Raw genomic sequence first — 20,611 nt, 5'->3', positions numbered from 1 at the left:
AAGAAAGTGACTCTCATTTTTTTTTAAAATTTTTGAGTTCCATTTATTTGATATGTTGTAAATTACGTGTTAAGTCTTTTTACAATTACTAGATCATATGGCATCAGTATCGGTTTACACACCCGGCTCAAGATATTATGAATTTTTGAATCAAAAGGCCAAGGAATCCGATTTTGCCATTAACGCAGCATAGAATGACACAGCACCCCATCCCGGCATCCTAGCTCTGAGTCTCTGACAAAGGCCAGTTCTGACAACCGTTCCGGAAGGTTCACGGCCATGATTAGGCCAAAAATATTTATGCGGCTCAAATCACTCCTTGTAACTCGATTTTTACGTCACGTGAGATCCATAAAAATGTTGTTCTAGTGTTACTTGCTGTTATTCTATTATTATACTTTGTACAGATGATGTTATACCGTGTGCAAATGGTGTTACACCTTCCGGAACGATTGCTCTGACAACCGTTCCAGTCCCGGATCCAGTTTTAATAATGCATTCATCAATCACATTTCAGATGCTCATCAAACAAAGGAAAATGGAAGCCCCATATCAAACTCTCCCATTTCAGAGCCGGGACCTAAATTTTGCAACAAATTCAATCAAAACATCAATTAAATCAATTATGGTTCATACACTTCCTGAGAGTCACAACATTACAACATCTTTAAGTTACAATTTTTGGCCTATCTCTTCTACTTGAAGTTGCTGTGCTGTTAGCCTGGAACTGTCATTTGTACATGATTGTATGAGGACTGTACTTTTGAAAAAAAAAGGGTCATAAGAAGAAGGAGGGCCTATTTTACATCTGACTGCTTCAGAAATCAGTCAACTTTGACTACTTCCGCAACAACGTGGAGTTTGAGGAGCTACACAAGACAAACTCTTTTTTAATGGTTGTATTCCCAAAAAGAAAGCTCGCGGACACCAGAATTTGAGTATCATCAACGAATGATATAGGACCTGCTGCCTTTCCTCCAATACTACCAGCAGTACAAAATCATTGTAACTCCAAGCTCTACATACGTCTAAAATGATGTCCCTGCTAACTTATCAACTCCCGTGCGGAAACGAAGGCCAGAACCGATCTGCTCTGAGGTGGGACATACCCAGCAAAAGATATTTGGACCTAAAACCTGCAAGTCAAGTAAATCACGTATAAATGCCTAGAAAGCTAAGACCATATCTCGGAGAGCATGTTGTACCATGATATCTACAGTATTAGTTAGTAAACTTCTATGCACAAAAAGCCTGATCTGATCAGCCAAATGAATTGCCTACTCTAGGCTCTCTTATTTGCTACTAAGAACAAGAGTAGAGAGAAACGACTCACTGATATCATATTCTCATAAGCACCAAGATCATATGGATGTGAATACAGATAACCTCCTTTTTCAGCAAGCCACATAGCTCTCACACCTTCATGGTACTGTACGGTAAAAGAGGTAGGAAGTGGTCATCAGACTTGATCAGATGCCAGATAGATGAAAAAAATTACGATCACCACCATTTGCAAACCTCTATTGTGGTCTTGTATTGCAGAATAAGATAAACATGCCAAAACATAAAGATGGTCAGCGCAAGAGTCAATGGCACCAGCAGGAGCCCTGAAATGACCTGAAGGCTAAACTGTTCAAGTTGAATGCAAGGATATGCAAAATTATAACTTGTTGAAATATAGATACAGGAAGAAGTTACATATGCAGCTCTAAAAAAGCCTTCATTTTGCTCTTCATCTGTCATATCAACAGTTAGGCTACCGCAAAGCAAAACCTGAAATAATAAAGAGCAAATAAAGAGATTCAGAAGACTTGGTGAAGAAAAAAGGAGGAGAGGGTAAGAAGAACAAAATCCGCATTCAAATTAAGGCATGTTCGACCACAGGCCACAATAATTAAATGTCAACTAATAGGTAAATAAAATGAAGCACGTGCACAGAATAGAAAAATAAGAATCTTTTACTGAACTGAAAGAGATATATTGACATACCAGGGAGTATATGCATGAAACAACGGCGTAAACGATGAAGATGAAAAAAGTCTTATAGTTCGCATGGCCGACACAATTATTCAACCACACGCAATGGTGATCCTTAAATTCAAGAGGTAGCACTTTAAGGCAATATCCAGGACATTCAAGAAAAGGCATAAAGAGTAAATAGACCAGGCATACCATTCGCAACACACATCGGTTACATACACGGCAATGATGTGCACGTGGAGGTTTATGGAGGGCACACTTCTGGCAGTATCTCAAATCCCCACCCTGGCAGAAGAGTTAGTGGAAATCGTCAGGTTGATGAAATTCAAGTCAAGCTTGTAACTTTATGCTCCAAGTCCAACTTATTGATTAGTAATAAACTCATTGCATGTTAGGCATATATCTTAGTTCATATTGTGGTTGTGTTGACATTTTCCTCAATCCTAATTTCATACCTGCCAGTGGATATAATACCAAAACGATCTGCAATAAATAACAGAAAACAGGATTCATATGATCTATCGTACTTCAATGTCAAAAGAGAAAGTCCCAATGGTGATACTGGAGTATGCGAAAGAGAGAAAGCCATGCGACATCAATATGTACCTCCTCCACAACCTTGTAAGCATTATGAAATTAGCAAACAAGAGGTGCTGTATGGTGAGATCACAACCTCACCACAGATAACCCAAGGTTAGAAAAGCAGAAATCAAGCATACTTGGAGTCAATAATGAATAACAGAAACCAAAAAAGTGAACTGACCACAAGAGCCAGATGAAAAACGACACTATGGCCACCAGATAATCAATAATTTCAGTTTAACATTTATGTAATTCAAAGTAGCTCAAACGAACATAACATTCCCAAAAGTCCGGACTTTCTCAAACAAAACAGATGCTGAGGCCCCAGGATCTAGAGGTCCTGGGTCAAATCCCCCTTCCCCTATCCTGCTTCCTAAATTCCAACCCTCCCCTGCTAGGGGAAGAAAAAAGGAAAAAAAAAAAAGAAGAAGAAGAAGAAGAGGAAGAAGAAGAAGAAGAAGAAGAAGAAGAAGAAGAAACAGAACATAAAATTCCTCTATTTACACGGCTGTGCTGCTGCCAGTCCACAAACAATGATCAGCTCAATAGTCCAAAACCAATCCTTGTAAGGAAGCCCTTAACCACCAAACCTAGTTCGTACCCCACAATCCTCAATGCTGATCCAATATGGAAAAACCCCAACAGTTTGAGAAAATATCACATTAGTAATGTCCCATAATTTTTTCAACATTTATAACACAGAAAAGAAGATTTAGATTAAGAAAAACAAAAGCACAGACACTGGCATAGACTACAAGAAAATGCCAGGCAACAAAGCAACAAAAATAGAGATTATTTTAATTTACGGCCATATTGCTGCAAATTTTAACTGACATTCAATTAAAGGAAAAAAAGGGAAACCGAATTATCACATCAATCATCAAAGACAGAGTCTTTTTTTTTTCCAAGTTAATTTTACCCAAGTCTTTGCACTGGAATATAAACAATAAAAAAACTGAGATATTACACAAACATATACTACTGGGTATGTAGAGGAAAGTTTGGTGACCTTGCGCTTGATCTCATGCATAGGGGTATCGGCGTCCTCAACGTCCGGTACATAGGAGGCGGGAATCCGACCTGGGTCGGTGAAGATCGCTAGAGCATACGTGTAGACACACATGAGGGCTAAGCAGGTGAAAACGGCCGCGTTTAATAATCCGGGAGAAGACCCGAGTCCGAACCACTGATCTATGAAGATGAAGACCGTGGAAAAGTAGATGTAAACAATGGCAGCTACTATGACGCAGACGTGAAATGAGAACCTGCAGCCGCGCTTCATTCTCTCCCCTCCTCAGCTGTTGCTCAACTTTGGAAAGGTGGATTAAGGAGGATGGACTGCTCGAGACACCGGCGTAATGAGACTTACGACGGTGTCTCCGGTGCCGGTGCGAACCAGCTGGGTTTTATTTCTTGAATTGAAATGTACGTTTACCGCATTTTGTTAGCCTTTGCATTAAGTCATTAACCACTAATTCGAATAGGAAAGGGTACATGGTTAAGCGGTGGGCCGGTTGGGGTGATCTAGATGACGCGGTGGGCTGGGGTGGGGCCGGTGGAGAACGGAAATTGGGTCTGGAATTTTCGTATTGCCCCTCGCTCTATTTGGCCCTTGCACTCGTAGGAAGCATCAACTATTCTTTTGCCGACAAGTTGAAAAAAAGAATTGAGGACTCCAAAAGGGCTCTGACACCGACGACTCAAGTTTTAATTTTTAAAAAATAAATCTAAAATTGGTAAACATTACCCCGTAGTAGGGACAAATACTAGTCGAATCGAATTCAAGTAGTACTATACTCGAGTTTAACTCAAACATTGTTGACACCTTACTTGACTCGAACTCAAGTTCGGGAATAGATGATTGAACTCGACTCATTGAAATGATAAAAAAACTCAAACTCAACTTGATATGGCTTGAGTGAAGATCAAGGCATATTGAGTTTAAGTACTTGATGCTGTTTTCAAGCAAAAAAGTTTGATCATATTCTATTTTTGAATCTTCAAATTCAAAACCTGGAGAATGAAATTGAACTGTATCTACTTCAAATTCTATTACCTTTTTGTCATTAAAGAATTTTATTAAGTATACAAACCAACTTGTAAATTAGTTGAAAGCATAAACCCTTAGTGGTAATTTCGTATTTTAAAATATATAGGGATCAAAAATCTCCCCTAAGATTTCTTTTAATATCACCTGGCACCTCTAAAATTTTGAAAATATCACTTACCTCCCTTACTTTTGTTATTTGTGTGAAATCTTAAACTACCATTTCACTTGTTAAATATTTCTAAACCACTTTATTCACTTCAAGAACATTATCATCTAAAAAATAATCTCTTGTAGTACCACCACATCATAATGCTATACCCCATAAAAATATAAATTTAAAAAATAAAAAAGATATTTGAAAAGAAATACACTTGCACAAATTTAATTCTACATGCTCAAAATCAATTTCTTATAAACTTTATATTTATTTTCAACATCTTCTCAACTCTTACCCAAATCATTCAATTGTATCAACCATTCTAAAAATTAACTCAAAATAAGCAAATAAATCATACCCCACTTTATCACAATCACAAAAAATAAAAGATAAACAAAATTCAATATATTATAATTTACAAATAAAATATTGCATAGTCATCCAAAAAAAAAGAGTAAGAAAAATGATGGAAAAAAGGGAAATAAAAGAAAGTGACTTTCGTTTCTTTTTTTTATTTTTATTTTTTAACTTTATTTATTTGATATGTGAATTATGTGTCAAGTGAGGGTTAATGTGATCTCTTTACAATTATTAGAGGAGGTAGGTGATATTTCAAAAGCTTTAGGGGTGTCAAGGAGAAAGCTCAAGGAAGATTTCCGATATTATCTCAAATATATATTATTTAAATTAAATAGTACTCGACAAATAGTTCGTCAAGCTCGAGTAGCATATATTTGGGCTCGAAACTCAACTTGCTTTCCAATAAAATAGCTAAGTTCCGACTTGAACTCAGTCAACCCGTGTTCGAGTTGAGTGGCTGCCTGAACTGCCAACGAGTAGGCTCGCAGTCAGCCCTACTTCCGTAGTTAATTGATACGTCCTGCATGTTGACAATTACTCTGGCAACATCCATTAAATCTATAAAAGGAAAAAGTGAAAGCAAACAGAAGAGGACATGATAAGTATTGACACTTTATAAGATAGGAAAATATTTAAAACGTTACATTTAATTAAATAAAGTTTTTCATCCTTTATTTTTAAAATAATAACCTTAAGTTTTTTAAAAAATTAAGTCGATAAAATTAGGTTCCAATTTAGATTTTTAATCACTTTTTTTAAATCTTAAATCCATCACGTGAACCATGCATATTCTTTTTTTTTTTTTTTGAGCAAAAAAGTTTGATCCTATTTCTAATTAAACAAAGGGTAAAATACACTAAACCCCCTTGTGATTTGGGTTATTATCATAAAGCCTCCTCATTATTTGAAAACTCCCAAAGAACCCCTCGTGGTTTGGACTAATTTGGGTAATGGACGGAAATCGTCCAATTTGACGGGAAGTGAATTACACACGCTTGCCAAGCGAGTGTGATAACAATACATCAAGGGTAATGTGGTAATTTTACATTACATTTTCTTTTCTTTTTTTTTTCCTTTTTCTTCTTTCTCCTGAACTAAACCATCTGGAGTAGAAAAACTGAAGCAAAATCAACACCAACCTTTGTTAATCCGGTGACACCCAGCAAAAGATTCCACCAATGGAATCCAGTATTTGCTTCAACCCTTCACCAACCGAAGCAACCCAACACCTCAACCTTCAAACTCCTCGAAGCCTAAAACCATCTGCTTTTCCCAGTTGTTATAACTTGCACCACCAATTTGTAATTACAAATTTCTACTAAAAGGGGGAAAAAAATTTCCCCGAACTCCTTCAGAATCATCATCATCTACCACCAAGAACAATTAAACTGGTTGGCCCGATACCTGCCCGGAGGCTGACGTGACCCAGACCCGTAAGCTCAACCGGACCCAGAGAAACTCGAGGACGAGACCACTCAGAAATGCGAAAATCATCATCATTATCATCATCATCAATATAAGGGTACCAATAGTACCGTGGGTTAGTTGTTAATTTGTGTCAAACGTCCACTTTAGAGCTGGCTGCTTGGTGAAATTGAGGTTATTGTTGTTGCCCCCGGAAGCGGAATAATCGAAATCTACGACAAGGGATTTCAACCAAGTAAACTTACGAAGAAATTGTGGCAGATAATCCAGCACCAGGTAGTGATCGAAGGCACAATAGGGTGGCGAAAATGTCCACATGACGGAGTCATAGGCTGCCGGCTGAAGAAACACCATAGGATAGGTGACAGCATGGACCAGTTTGCCGGGAAAAGCAGCCAATCGGAGTGTGGGATCACGTTGGATGAGTGAGATCTGAACAGGGATTTTGAAAGAAACAGATTCGGATTTGTAAACAAGAGAAGAGAATCTTTTGGAGACTAAAGGAACACCTGGAGAGGTATTTGGCTTCAAAAACTTTGTCAAGAATGACGGAAACTATTGCATCTGGTAATCACTTGAATGGATCAACAATTTCTTTTCCTCGATGTTCTTCTGCAGCAGCTGCTCCAAATTTTTGAAATTTTCAAATGAGCCACTTGATGTTTCTTTATTCTCAAATGAAGTGAGAAAGTTTCTAAAATCTTATGTAAATCTTGAACTAACTTTTAGTATAGGTTGAAACAAGGTTAATATAGAAATTTCATATTTTTCGTTAAATTGGACGATTTCCGTTCATTGCCCAAATTAATCCAAACCACGAGGGGGTTCTTTGGGGGTTTTCAAATAATGAGAAGGCTTTATGATAATAACCCAAATCACAAGGGGGTTTAGTGTATTTTACCCTTAAACAAATGACCCAATTGATATTCATTTTTTGTTCTAAAAAAGGTAGGATCCAGCCTAAACAATATTTATTTTTCTTATAAAAAGTGAAATCTGATCCAATCCATAATCATTTTTGTCACTAAAAAAGTGGTATCCAATTTTTTTTTTATACATAAAAAATGATTGCATATAAGACACGTGGTAATTATAGGTGAAAAAGTGGTCAGAAATTTAAGTTAAAATCAACTTTTATCAATTTGAATTTGTGAGAAATGTAAAATTAATATTTTAAAAGTGTTGGACGAAAAAATTCATTTAATGAAATATGAAAGATGTTTTGAACGATTTTTCCTTATGAGATTAGGTTCTTGCTTGTGCTTTAACCTTTTTATTTCTCAACAAATTATCGGCAGTAAAACAATATGTTACTGTAGCACCCTATTGTCTTCCACTTGATTTCTTTCTTGCCTTTTTCTCGTCCTCCCTTTGAAAGACTAATGTTTGCATGATAGTGCTATACTTTCTCCGGTTCCTTATCTATCTCTCTTTCTCTCTCACTCTAATTTAGAAGGAATCTTATCTATTTTTCCAATTTTTGACTCTCTGATATTTTGCCTTTTCCATTAGTTTACTTGATGTAGATGATTTTGGGTTAGCTTATATATTTTCAAATTGAACCATAGAGAAATTGGACAAAATACACTGAGCCCCTGTGAATTATTGGTTGTATGACGTTGCCCCCATGAAAATTAATTTTCTTATTCCAATTTGCCTCGTGAGTATTCAATTTTGTATAAACTTAGAGTCCGGTTCAGTAAACGATCGATATCCAACTTGTTAAATGCATTACGTACCTATCTTTACAGCATATCTTTCCCATTTCACACTCTCCTTATCTTGTTGTCGTGTTTTGTCCGGAATACCGAGAGGAGAGGGAGGTACGATCACTCCACATCTAATAAGGAATCACTTATTGAATCTTGCACGGTAAAAATAATTAAAATCCCCCCTTTCTTCTTGTTCTATTCTTCTTTTGTCGAGCAAATATTGGTAATTAGAGCAGGCTCAAAGTCAGATTTTAACTAAGAATCTCACATTTCGATCTGACAGTCAAACTTTAACTAAAAACAGAATAACCATTTCCCATCTTGAAGCCAAATGACAAGGGAAAAAAGGCAATAAAAAAAAAAAAACTTCTTTTCTCTTTTGATTTGCTTTTGAGCAAGTCATTACAGCATTAGACTTCGGCCGGCCGCCTGCATCGGGAGTAGGCAGGATGTTTCGTCCTGATGAATACTAATCTCAGTTTCACTCCCCTGCTCCTAGTGGGAACTTTCTTTGATTTGGTGAGTGCTGTTTTGAGATTGTTATTGCATTACCATTTACGCAAAAGGTTGGTAATGAGTCACCTTATCTGCTAAGCAAAAGTAACTTTATGAATAAAAATGCATATACTCGGCTAAGTAACCAAGAACCTGTGCGTAAATTTTCCGTCGCAAGTACACAAATAACAATAGGTGCATTACAGGGCCATCGGCATATACCTTTACAAAATCTCCTATTCCACCAATGTCTTTCTTGAGTGGGTAAATAAAACGAGAGCATGCAAAGCAACATCAGCAAAAGCAAAAAATAATTTGTAAACTAAAAAATTTTTAAAAAAAAAAGTTGACGGAAAATGGTGGTCAACATTTGGGAAGATCCGAGGGTGGAGGAGGCAGCTTCTGTTTTCGGCCCTTTCCATCCCGAACAATCCATGCCATTTTCAAACCCCAGCTCGTGTGAACTTCCAGGTGACAATGCATAAACCAAACACCTGTAACACAATTCACATCTTTATGAATCAAACATAGTGCAAAAAACTTATGAAAATTGAAGTTGTAGGAAAGCATTAATGATCCACATAATTAGTTTTATATATATATACCTGGATTGTCAGCAAGGAAGCGTATTGCGATCCATCCCCCAGATGGAACACCAGCGGTGTTTCTTTCTGCCGGGTCAACAAGGTTAAATTTTGCTGGATCTTTCTTGGGATCAAAGTTTCCGATTCCCTGACCCACGATGAAGAAGTTGAAACCATGCAGATGGAGAGGGTGACTTTCGGCCCCTATTATGCTGGTGTCTTGGAGCACCAACTCCACGCTCGTATTGAATGGAAGAACCACAACTTTTGTACCGCTGCTCACCATAATGTTGGCAGGTGGAGTGCCGGTGTAATTGAAATTGAAGGGCGGATTAGCTGGAAAATCCGTGGTGTAGACGCCGTTGTTCTGGTTGAAGAAGTGAGCCTGAAGGAGGGCCGTGGTTGGCATCACAAAGGACACGTTGTTAACCGCTGCTGCTACCCTGGTGTTGTTGGGACCTTGGCAAGTTTGGCTCTGTGGACATCCCATGATTCCTAGACCCACTGTGAAGAAGAATTTCCTGTCAATCTTCTGAGGCACATTGGCCGGGAAATTCGGGGTGGCTAAACTTCGGACTCTTTTATTGAAATTTGCTGCAAATGTGGTGTCGTTGAATATCGGGAGAGAGGGTTTCAAGAGCGGGAGTTGTATTTTGTTTTTGTTGGATTTGGGAACGGGAGATGGTAGGTGATATTCTAGTATGCCTGCGGTGGTGGTATTGTCGAACGCAGCTGGACCGGTGGCGTAAGGCCTGGCTGCCATCAGGAAGGTAGCATTAGGGGAATGACGTTTGGTCTTAAGGAGGACATTCGTGGTTTGTCCGGGAGTGATGAGAACTGTGTCTGTCTTGAACGGTTTTGTGTAGACGGCGTCAGCTTCCACAACAGTTAAGCTGTGGTTGGCGATGCTGAAGAAGAGCTCGTCGTTGAGTGCAGCGTTGATCAGTCTCAGGAGATACGTCTTCCCTGGCTTCACCTTCAATTTGAACGTATCTGCCTCAGCAAGTAGAGCTTCCAATCGTGAGTACCAAGCAGCTAAAACACTACTACTGTAGGCAGCACTTAAAAGAGTAGTAAATTTCCTCTAGCTTGCGGACGTACCTTTAGCTGAACAGTTGTAGAGGTGTCCTGGAAGACCATTGATTGTAAAGGCATCAGAGACATTCGGGGCCAATCCTGTTTGCATAGCTTGGTTAATGAGTATTTCTGTATCGGTCTTCCACCATTCACCTGCAAATTTAGTAAACATTTAACGTCCAGAGTCATATTAATACAGTACTATAATGCGAATGTGTATAGGAATATAACACCCAGAGTCATATTGATAAATTACAAGCATAATAACTGAAGTAATAGCAGTAGTATTTAGCAGGTGAGGTTTGTACCGAAAATGATGGGAACTTCCTTGTAAGGTTGGGGGAAAGGGTAGGGGACGCCTCGCTTTGGAAGGATGACAATGGGGCCATAAACTGTGACTCTAAGCCATGAGATGTGAGCATGCCAGAAGAGGGTCCCTCTTTGGCCAGTTACGGTGAAGTTGTAAACATAGCTCTGCCCTGTTTGAATTGGACACTGAGTGACATAAGCAGGTCCGTCTGCCCATCCACTCCTCAGTTGCCTCACCCCGTGCCTGCACCAGGATAGTCCGTATTCAGCAAAATTAGATTCATGCTACAATCAGCCAAAAAAGGAAAAAGAAAAAAAGATCGTCGATCATGCATGATGGTTTCAACTTCCGTACCAGTGAACTGTCAAATTGTACTGAACATGGTTAACCACCTTAACGATCACTCTGTCACCTTCCCTTGCAGTTATTTGTGGCCCTGGAAGCTGCCCATTCACCGTCACGATGCTCTTGGTTTGGCAAAGTCTTGTCACATTTTGCATTCTAACCTGCGCAGAATATTGCACATGTGCAGCAGACGATCAAGATCGATCGGTAAAGGGACAAAAAGTGAGAAAGTCAATAAAGAAGAAAAAGGCTACATTAAAATGGAATGCAGTACTTACGTCAAACTTATAGTGCCTAGTAATGCCCTCATGCTTTGCAAATGCCGGATCAGCAAAAACCCAGAAAGAAATCAGCACTACTAGAAGATGCTTTACAAAGCTAAATCCCATTTTGTATTGGCTTTTTTGCGGTGTGTTGTCTGGTTGTTGGAAAAGATTGAAGACTGCAGAAAAAATGGGAAGGAAATATTCGTGTAATTTGAAGTCCTCAAGGATTGCAGAATTGCAGATGCAAGGTACAAGTGCAATGGTGTTGCATGAATATATATATATACATATATAACCACCAAGAAAAGGGCTGTTTTCGTTTGGTTTATTAGGTGATTAGATCGGTTGTAAGGATGAAATTATGATGTCTAAAGTGTCCGTAAGGGAGTGCATGGTGACCTGAATCGGTCAGCAGCGGGTATAACTATTCTTTTGAGTGATGTCCAAGTGAGCAAGACACTCCCCTACCGTACGACACTACTCCAGCTTGCTTGAAGTCCATATTGCCCTTTTAAGGCTCTCTCTCTTTTTATTGATCGTCATTTTTCACTCTGCTATTGGGGGATTCCTTCTCCATCCATCGGTTGATTTACAGAACTCTCCATAATTGTTGAATCATCTTATGGGTCTCTTTTCTACATCTCGAATGCTCTATTATACCTACCATTTGTCAGGAATTTTAAGTTTTCAATTGTACGTGGAGAAGCGTGCTTTTTTAACAGCAAAACTATCTTATTTTCGGTCCTGATTTAGTATCGACTGCCTCACTTTAGTTTTTCAACTTTGATCTTTAATTGGACGACAAAGGAAAAAAGAAAAGAAAACTTTGTTCAAAGCTTTATCTGCATTTACGAGGTTTCAGTCTATTAATTCAAGTTCAAAACTTTGTCCAAAGAGAAAAGAAAAGAAAAAATGGACTCATGTTCGAAACTTGAGAAGTCCTCTATTCGGCAATGGAGATAGATAAGATAGGTGGTTACTGCTTAGACTTTTTTTTTTTTCCTTGAAAGTTCAATCAATCTAAAGATGGATTTAAATCCTCCCAGATCTGTACATTGGCAAAAGATTTTGATGGCAAGAAAGTTAATGATGGGAAACTAGACTAAAAGGTTCCAATTTCTGGGGCTTTTTGTCGTATGATCATTATATACACGTTTCACTGTACACGTGAGAAAATAGATCAATTTGTGATTCATCATGAGAAAAAAAATATAAATCAATAAATAAAATTTCTGATGCACTAAATTGGGATAATATGGTTGCTCAGTAGCCGTCTATGTCCGACTCAACCTCCTGTACTTGATGCTTTGCTAACTAATTACGACATATATAATTAGTGGGGAAGTGGAAGAGAGGAAGAGAGGTCGTCGTTGTCAATGCCATTTTGTTAGATGATGTCGGTTGTTTCTCACACTGCAGTGCACCCATAACAGCTCTGATGTTTACCCATCGAAACTATATATCTTGGTTTTAAGTTTTCTAAACGTGGCCTCTTGCCAAAACTACCAAAATCTGAGTTGTCGTAATTGTTGTATTTTCAAAGGAAACCAGTCGCGTGCAGGATCATGACTCCTCTTTTTTTTTCTTTTTCTTTAATTATATTTTGCTCGATTATTTTCTAGCTTTCATTCTTTTTTTTTTTTTTCAAAATTATTTGTCCACAAGAAGCTTTGAGGTTTATTTAGGAATTTTTTCCCAAAGGGGTAGTACCTGATAAACACTCATTAATACACTTAACGTACCATACGAATTTTATATTTTAATATGTTCCCAAATAAGTTTTACCCTTACCAAAAAGAATTAACACCTAAATCTGAATCATCTGTTATAACACATATGCTCACTAAGCACCTATTATTAACCAAATCCCTTGTTTCATAGGCAAATGTGATGTTATCTTGCTATTTGACAGTGAGACTACAGCGGAAAAAGAAAAAAAGATGGAGAGGGAGAGAGACACACAAATGACAAGGAAAACAAGCAATCATGGTGCTTCTAGACTTAATGTTTTGGGTTCTATATAGTTATTGTTCTTCTAAATTAAATGCTTCTTGTTGGAAAGGCTCAAGAAATCGTTTTGTGCTTATTCTCTTCATATGTTTCTTTGATTTGCTTGTTAATGTTTTTGCGGATTGTATCCTTGGGCTTCATACTACAAAAAATTGAAGACTGCATAGCATTGAACTTGTTCAGGGATGCACCGAGGGAATCACTTGATTTTCCCTTGCCCCCGTAGAAGTAAAATCCAACATGAAATTATCTTTTGTGGTAAAAGAGGTTTTTTTTTTTTTTTTGAAGAAAGAGAAAGGGCTTAGTGTTGGATGGACATTTGTACAAAGGTTGGTGCTTTTCGAACCGAAAAAAGTCCATAACATGAGCTGATTTGGTCCTCGACGTGAAAAAGGTAGAAGAAAGGGGGAAAAGAAAAAGTAATAACTAGTTTAAAAATATTCTAAACAATTGCTCACCGGGGAATAAAAATGGAGATGCTCAATTATATTGAATAATTTTGTGGTTTGTCAAACGTACGTGCCTTTTCACTCTTATTTTCCAAAGTCAAGACTGGTGTAATCTCCCTCCCATTGTTTTCATTGGTAATAAGTTAGTTTGGGACTTTTTTTCAAAAAAAAAATTCGCAAAAAAAAAGGCAGCTGTATGTAATATAACTAAGCGAGGAGAGGTCAACATGATGTAAAAGTGTGGAAAAAGAAATGAGCAAGAACTTTATGAACCCAAGGGAATTATCGTAAATTAAAACCATGCGAATGAATGAAAAATCTGATGCTCCGAACTCGGCGATATCATAGACATTTCATTGCATAACCACCTTATTGAGTTCTTTAAATTACAAAACATGGTGTTTGTCCACCCTACCAATCACATATCCATGTCTCTCTGCTAATTAAGCTCAACAAGATATTTGAAAGATGGAACTGAAGAAGTAAAAGAATTTGACAAGTCAATGCCATAAAATTGCTGGATTAGAACGGGCCAGTCAGCAGAAGGTTGAACATCGATGATGAACGTTAGAAAGCCGCAGAGTGGAAAACTGGAAAAGCAAAAAAAAAAAAAAAAAAACACTTGAATACTGGCAAAAGGCCAAAAAAGAAACAAGTATACTAGCATTTTGGGAGATCTGCTGGCGGTGGAAGAAGCTTTTGATTGGGAAGCTTTCCGTCTAAGACAAGCCACGCCATCTTCAAACCCCAGCTTGTATGGACTTCCAGATGGCAGTGCATGAACCACACCCCTACACACACATACAGGTTAACAAAATCAATTCCAAAGTCACGAGCCCTGGAGAAAAGAAAAAGATTAATCAATAAATAAGTAACTAGAAACCCTTACAAATTACAAACCTGGATTGTCTGCTAAAAAACGGATGGCAACCCAACCCCCAGATGGAACCCCAACCGTGTTCCTTTCAACGGGATCCACAAGGTTGAAGTTCTTGGGGTCCTTATTTGGATCGTAGTTCCCGAAACCTTGCCCAACTACAAAGAAGTTGAATCCGTGGAGATGGAGCGGGTGGCTTTCGGCACCAAGAATGCTGGTGTCCTGCATGATCAGTTCCACGCTGGTGTTGAAAGGCAGCACCATCACTTTGGTCGCATTGCCCACCATGGTGTTGTTCGGTGGGTTTCCAGTATAGTTGAACCAGCGCAATGGGTTGTACGGGAAATCTGGGCTATAAACACCACTGGATTGGCCTGAGAAATGAGATTGGAGAAGGGCTGTGGTCGGTTGTGCGAATGAGATGTTGTTGACGGATGCCGCAAACTTGGTTCCGTTGGGTCCCTGGCAGCCTTGGGTTTGGTCACATGGACTAGTTCCGAGGCCCACAGTGAAGAAGAAATGTTCATCAATATTCTGGGGAACATTGGCCGGGTACTGCCGATTAGCTAAGCTGCGTAACTTATTCGAAAAATTGGCGGCGAAGGCTGTGTCGTTTAGGGCAGGTAAGGTGGGTCTGAAGAGTGGGAGTTTCTTAACCGAAACTGTAGTACTAGAATCAGGTGACGGGCATTGTTCATATTCTAGAATACCAGCGACGGTGGAGTTGTCAAAGGTTGCGGCTCCTGTGGCGTATGGTCTAGCAAGCATGAGGAAAGTGGCAGCGGGGAATTGGGGCTTGGTCTTGAGAAGAACGTTAGTCGTTTGTCCAGGAGTAATTAGGATTGTATCTGTTTCGAAGGGTTTAACGTAAAGTGCATCCGCTTCAACCACTGTGAGAGTGTGGTTTGCAATGCTGAAGAAGAGCTCGTCATTTAGCGCAGCGTTGATCAACCGAAGAAGGTAAGTCTTTCCCGCTTTGACTTTCAGCTTAAATGTATCTGTCAAAAACAGAGAAGAAGAGAATTAATTAATGAAATCGAGACATTTGTGCTTGTGTTAGAGGTTACTAACACCGATTAAATTTTTGTAGTGCTTATATATACAGGAAGCGTACCTTTGGCGGAGCAATTGTACAAAGGCCCTGGAAGTCCGTTGAGGGTATAGGCATCAGAGACATTTGGACCACCACCTGTTTGTAAAGCTTGGCTAATTATGGCCTCGGTGTCGGCATTGAACCATTCACCTGCGCATTCATTCAGTTACATTGATTTTCTTAATTGGCGCGACTTGCAGCAATCGTTGTTGCAAAAAATGGGCAGTTAATTAATTACCAAAGATGACGGGGACTTCCTCGTGGGGTTTAGCAAATGGATACTGGACGTGACGCTTGGGTAGGATAATCAGAGGACCGAAAACAGTTGCTCGTATCCAAGAAATGTGTGCATGCCAGAACAGAGTTCCTCTTTGGCCGACAATGGTGTAATTGTACACGTAGCTCTGGCCTGTTTGTATCGGGCACTGGGTTATATACGCTGGTCCATCAGCCCAGCCACTCCGAAGCTGCCGAATGCCGTGCCTGTTTTATTTCACACACATACTCAAAGCCATCATCGAGGTTTCTTTTTCGATCATAAAGTTTAGAGTATCCATGAGAAGAAGGACTAAAGATGAAATTGTTTATATACCAGTGAATGGTAATGTTGTTTGAGACATGATTGTTGACTTTGATGAGCAGACGATCACCCTCCCTGGCGACAATGCGAGGCCCTGGAAATTGCCCGTTTACAGCCACCAGGCTCTTTGTGTGGCACAAGCGTGTGACGTTTAACATTGTGATCTGCAGAAGATCGATCGATGTCAACAAACTAAAGGGTAACAACAAATTAAATGTAATCTGATTAGTTCTTCAATATTGCCGTTTTAACCTACGTACGTTGAGCTCATAATGCCTCGTTATGCCTAGTGCATGTTGAGGGAGGATTGACAGTGCCATCAAAGTAAGGAAGATTCCCATCGTACTAGTACTACTACTACTCGAGGATGGTAGACTAGAAGCAGCCATTTGTGGGTGCTGATCAACTCTCTGAGACCTGGTTTCGTGGGCTACTGATGGAATGAGGGAATTGAGAGGTGGTGAATATATAGAGAAGGTGGTGATAGGGTGTTGGGTTGATTAGTTGATGAAGATAGTATAGTTTAAAACTTTAAAGAGGAGCGAAATGTGGAAGGCCTTGGAATAGATGTTTTCCTTCGACCAACTGTAGTTGGAAAACCACTGTAGAGTGCTACCAAAGACAATCTTCTTTCTTCTTAGTTTTTTGACCTCTGTCCTCCCTCCCTGTCCAACCTTTCCTTCGTCGTGATGCTATGGTCCCTGAGGGCGTGAGACGTGATATCGACCATTTCTAAACTTGTAGCAACAAACAAGGAAACAACGCATATTTGCACTGCTAGCTAGTAGCTTCAGTATCAAAACGCCTTCTCCGGTCACTTCAAAAATTCGCTACATCTGCCTCTCAGTATCGAAAATATTTTGTTCGATTTGAGATGACATTAGTAACTATATTTAGGTTGCCGAAAAGGACATGGGAAAAAAACCAATTCATTAAGCCACATGCACAGGCTCAGCAAGCGCAAGTACAAGTACTGCTTAATGTCTGAATTATGCGCGTTAATGTTAATGGTAGCTATCCTCCTCTTTGTCAGTTTTGGCCACGAAGGCGATCATAATTTGCATTGAGTTCTCCGTCCTACTGTCTTAAGTGTGTTTAGAATCTGGTGTAATCATTTCTTCTGTCTGTCAATTTACACGAGTTGTCTTACTAATTTTCTGATCAATGCTCCACTTTAATATCACATGGGAGAATTCTTGGTGTGTCATACAAGACGATGGAACAAACGCAACATGACGTTTACCAAGAAATACTGTTGGAAAATGAGATGGAGAAATGACTTTTTGTAGCGTGCTGCGTTTATAATTTTCTGCGATTCACTATAAAAATTAATATAGCATATCCTGAAGTAGCTGAAGCTGAAGTTGGTGGCTACGGTGTTATCACACGTATGGTGTCTAAACATTGAAGTAATAAAGAGTAGGACCGTTTCTACGACCACTTTCCTCTCAAGCAAGGCAGAGATTTTGGTGACTGTCGTCCTTTTTTATTTGTGCTTTATATAGAACTATAAAAAAAAAAAAAAATTAGAGTGCATGTACGGATTTTTACAGTCCAACATATATATATATATATCTTCTCGTGAATAGTTTAATGTTTAAAAGACAAAACTAAAGCTCGAGTAAGCCAATACAAGTTGACTCAATTAGCAAGAACGGATCATTTTCTTACAAAATATCGTATATTCGAATTTTAATGTGGTGGACAACAACCTCTATAAGCAATTTATGACCCCTGATCTGTGGTGATAATTGTGGCAGAAACTGAACTCACCCGAATTTTTATTCATCCGAGAAAAAAGGGTGCTTGAGTGGAATACAAGGATTTTGTGTTGGTTCTTCTACGTGCATACGGGGTCGTTTTTGCTTAGAGGGTTAATCGTCATTGCAGCTACTTCATATCCTGTATGCACGTAGGAATTCATTTGCATCCCCTTCTCACTGAAGACGGCATGACTCAACACAATTAGAAGCAAACTGGCACGCCCACGAGGGGTTGGTAAAATGTCGCATGGAATAAAACTAGAATTGGGCTTGCTTTTTAAGCTTATTAGTTTCCTACAGGGGAAATTTGTTTTGTTTCAGTGGAAGATTCAAGAAGAAATAAAAGACAAAATTGTAGGCTAAAAATAGATATTCATGTACTTAATTGCTTGTCGCGAAAGTTTCAGCAATATATATAATAAATTTTATATACACTGACAGTGTATACACTATGATCGTTTGATTCATGATATATGTATAAAAATTAAGTTTCAAATTCAAGGTCTATTTGATAACATAAAAAAGTACTGAATCTGAATTGTTTCAGACATTCAGATGTTTTGAGTGTTTGATAAATGAAAATCTATTTGCTGAACATGTGTGTATTTTTTTCAGCACAAGAATCCTAACTGAATGCTTAACTCTGATAAGAATCAATAGAATTACTTCAACTACCTTATCTTATTTACCAAATCTACCCTTGTTTGTTAATTATGTTCAAAATTCTTATTTAATTAAACAACCTAATATTCTCTATCTAACGATTTTTAGTTTCTTTTTCTCCCTTTTTAATGACTTTCACATCTTCTCCATACTCCTCATATAATATATTTCATCTTTTATATTAATTTGATTTAAAAATAAATATTGTCATTTTCATACCTAACAAATTTAAACTAATTAAATCATAGATTCTATTTCTTTTTTGAATGAAAGGATATAAGGGCAAAATTGTCAAATTAAACTTATTAAGCATTCAGCTATAAATATTTATCAAACAGTATAAATAGGTTTAGCACTAAAATTCAGACATTCATATATTTTTTTCAGTGCTTAAAATTCAGCAAATTAATTGTTTCAGTATTCAGATTTCAGAATTCAAACTTCAGAATTCAGATTCAGTTTTATCAAACGGAACCTCAAATTTTACATAGTTGTCATTCATCCAACGTTGATAGTGTATACGCTATTAGTGTATGAAATATTAATCCATATTATATAAATATATATATATCTCTCTTAGTTTTGTCTTCTTGGTCCTGTTTGTAACGTACTTAGCCATAATAATATGGCAATTCGCTCGTAAATCATATTGGCGGTTTTCTTCTTCGCTAAATTTCAATTGTTTTTTATATGTATTTTCTTAATATTTTTGTTGGGCAATCTGTAGATCTGAATTCTCGCCACACAATTACAGCTGAAGCTTATGATAGGAGCAGGAGGCCCATCCCATCGTTTCCAACATAACCTCCTGTTTGGAACCTGATTTTTTTGGGAGTTTGTCTAAAACTTTACTGCAGTGTACTGTAGAAGTTTTTGAAAAAATTTTTTAAGATGAAAATTTTTTTTAAGTTTTTTTAAGAAGTTTTTTGGAAGTTTTTTTCCTTTTCTTTTTTTTTCTTTTTCTTTTTTTCTTTTTTTTTTTCTTTTCTTTCCTCTCTTCTTCTTCTTCCTCTTCCTTCCCACTCCCCCTTCCCTCCCCCGTTACTTCTGCGTTGCCTCCCCAGCAGCAATGGTCACCATTTTTTGTCCTTTCTTTTTCTTTTTCTTTCTTTCTTTTTTCTTTTCCTTCCTCCCTTCCTCCTCAAAAACTCCTGTGCCCACAGCTTCTCCGGCCAGCCCTCATGCATCCCCGGTTCCTTCTCCATCTCCAAAGATTCCTCCAACAATACCTGCGGCTTCTCCCTGGTGAATGCTCCGGCAGTGTCACCGCCTGCATCATCTCCAACCAGAAGCCCGACGAGTTCTCCAGTTCCAGCCACTGCAGAGGTTCCATCCGCCGGTGCTAGTGTTCCTTCCACTTCTGCGACACCGGCAAAGTCGCCGGCAATGTTCCCTTCGAGCAGAAACCTGCCAAGTTGCTCACCGGCTGGGATGAGTTTGGCATTGAAAACTTCGCAAGGCCCAGTTGCTGATGAATCGGTGCTACCTCCATTCATGGGGGGCCTAATTGTTCTTGCTGGGCACTGGAAGAGGTGATGACAGAGGTGGTGGTGACGGAGGAAGAAGAAGAAAAAGGGGAGGTGGGGGAGGAGGTGGTGGTGGGTTGGAGTGGGTGATGGAGGTAGAAGAAAAAGGGAGGGGAGGGAATTTTTTTTTTGTGTTTTGGGTTTTTTGAGGTGTGTAGGTAAAAAACTTTGTGAAGTTTTTCGGGGTTTCTGTAGCAAAAGTTGTTAAAAAACTTGTAGGAAACAAACTTGCTAAAAACTTGCACTTCCAAACAGGGCCCTTATTCCAGCCCTCTTCTGTCAGTCTCCCAAGGAGGAGGAGTAACAC

At 38.6% G+C, this 20,611-nt stretch overlaps 3 protein-coding genes across 7 annotated transcripts; all 3 read right to left on the bottom strand.

The window, feature by feature from the left end:
- Window positions 1-585: 585 nt before the first annotated feature.
- Window positions 586-4,203, bottom strand: LOC113697098 (probable protein S-acyltransferase 16). 5 transcript variants are annotated; one of them, XM_072054290.1, is made up of 8 exons: window positions 3,572-3,709; window positions 2,508-2,598; window positions 2,173-2,265; window positions 1,990-2,091; window positions 1,699-1,773; window positions 1,519-1,617; window positions 1,334-1,429; window positions 586-1,136 (listed from the first exon to the last, which is right to left on the bottom strand). In XM_072054290.1, the coding sequence occupies exons 1-8, from the start codon at window positions 3,622-3,624 to the stop codon at window positions 1,029-1,031; spliced, it is 717 nt and encodes a 238-aa protein (XP_071910391.1). In that variant the 5' UTR covers window positions 3,625-3,709; the 3' UTR covers window positions 586-1,028. The 5 variants fall into 5 exon arrangements, with proteins under 5 accessions (XP_071910391.1, XP_027072359.1, XP_071910390.1 ...); XM_027216558.2 differs by lacking the exon at window positions 2,508-2,598 and having other exon boundaries at window positions 3,572-4,199; XM_072054289.1 differs by having other exon boundaries at window positions 1,990-2,265.
- A 4,700-nt stretch (window positions 4,204-8,903) lies between these two features.
- LOC113695176 (laccase-4-like) lies at window positions 8,904-11,585 on the bottom strand. The gene is made up of 6 exons (XM_027214181.1): window positions 11,356-11,585; window positions 11,087-11,238; window positions 10,731-10,975; window positions 10,447-10,575; window positions 9,367-10,338; window positions 8,904-9,255 (listed from the first exon to the last, which is right to left on the bottom strand). Exons 1-6 carry the CDS (start codon window positions 11,464-11,466, stop codon window positions 9,125-9,127), a joined length of 1,740 nt encoding a protein of 579 aa, XP_027069982.1. The 5' UTR covers window positions 11,467-11,585; the 3' UTR covers window positions 8,904-9,124.
- Window positions 11,586-14,125: 2,540 nt separating this feature from the next.
- Window positions 14,126-16,817, bottom strand: LOC113695158 (laccase-17). The gene is made up of 6 exons (XM_027214156.2): window positions 16,613-16,817; window positions 16,365-16,516; window positions 16,011-16,255; window positions 15,794-15,922; window positions 14,703-15,677; window positions 14,126-14,593 (listed from the first exon to the last, which is right to left on the bottom strand). Exons 1-6 carry the CDS (start codon window positions 16,739-16,741, stop codon window positions 14,463-14,465), a joined length of 1,761 nt encoding a protein of 586 aa, XP_027069957.1. The 5' UTR covers window positions 16,742-16,817; the 3' UTR covers window positions 14,126-14,462.
- Window positions 16,818-20,611: the final 3,794 nt, after the last annotated feature.

This window comes from Coffea arabica, chromosome 6e (genome assembly GCF_036785885.1).
Source record: "Coffea arabica cultivar ET-39 chromosome 6e, Coffea Arabica ET-39 HiFi, whole genome shotgun sequence".
Classification (NCBI taxonomy): Eukaryota; Viridiplantae; Streptophyta; class Magnoliopsida; order Gentianales; family Rubiaceae; genus Coffea; species Coffea arabica.
This window is presented reverse-complemented; position numbering and strand designations above follow the sequence as displayed.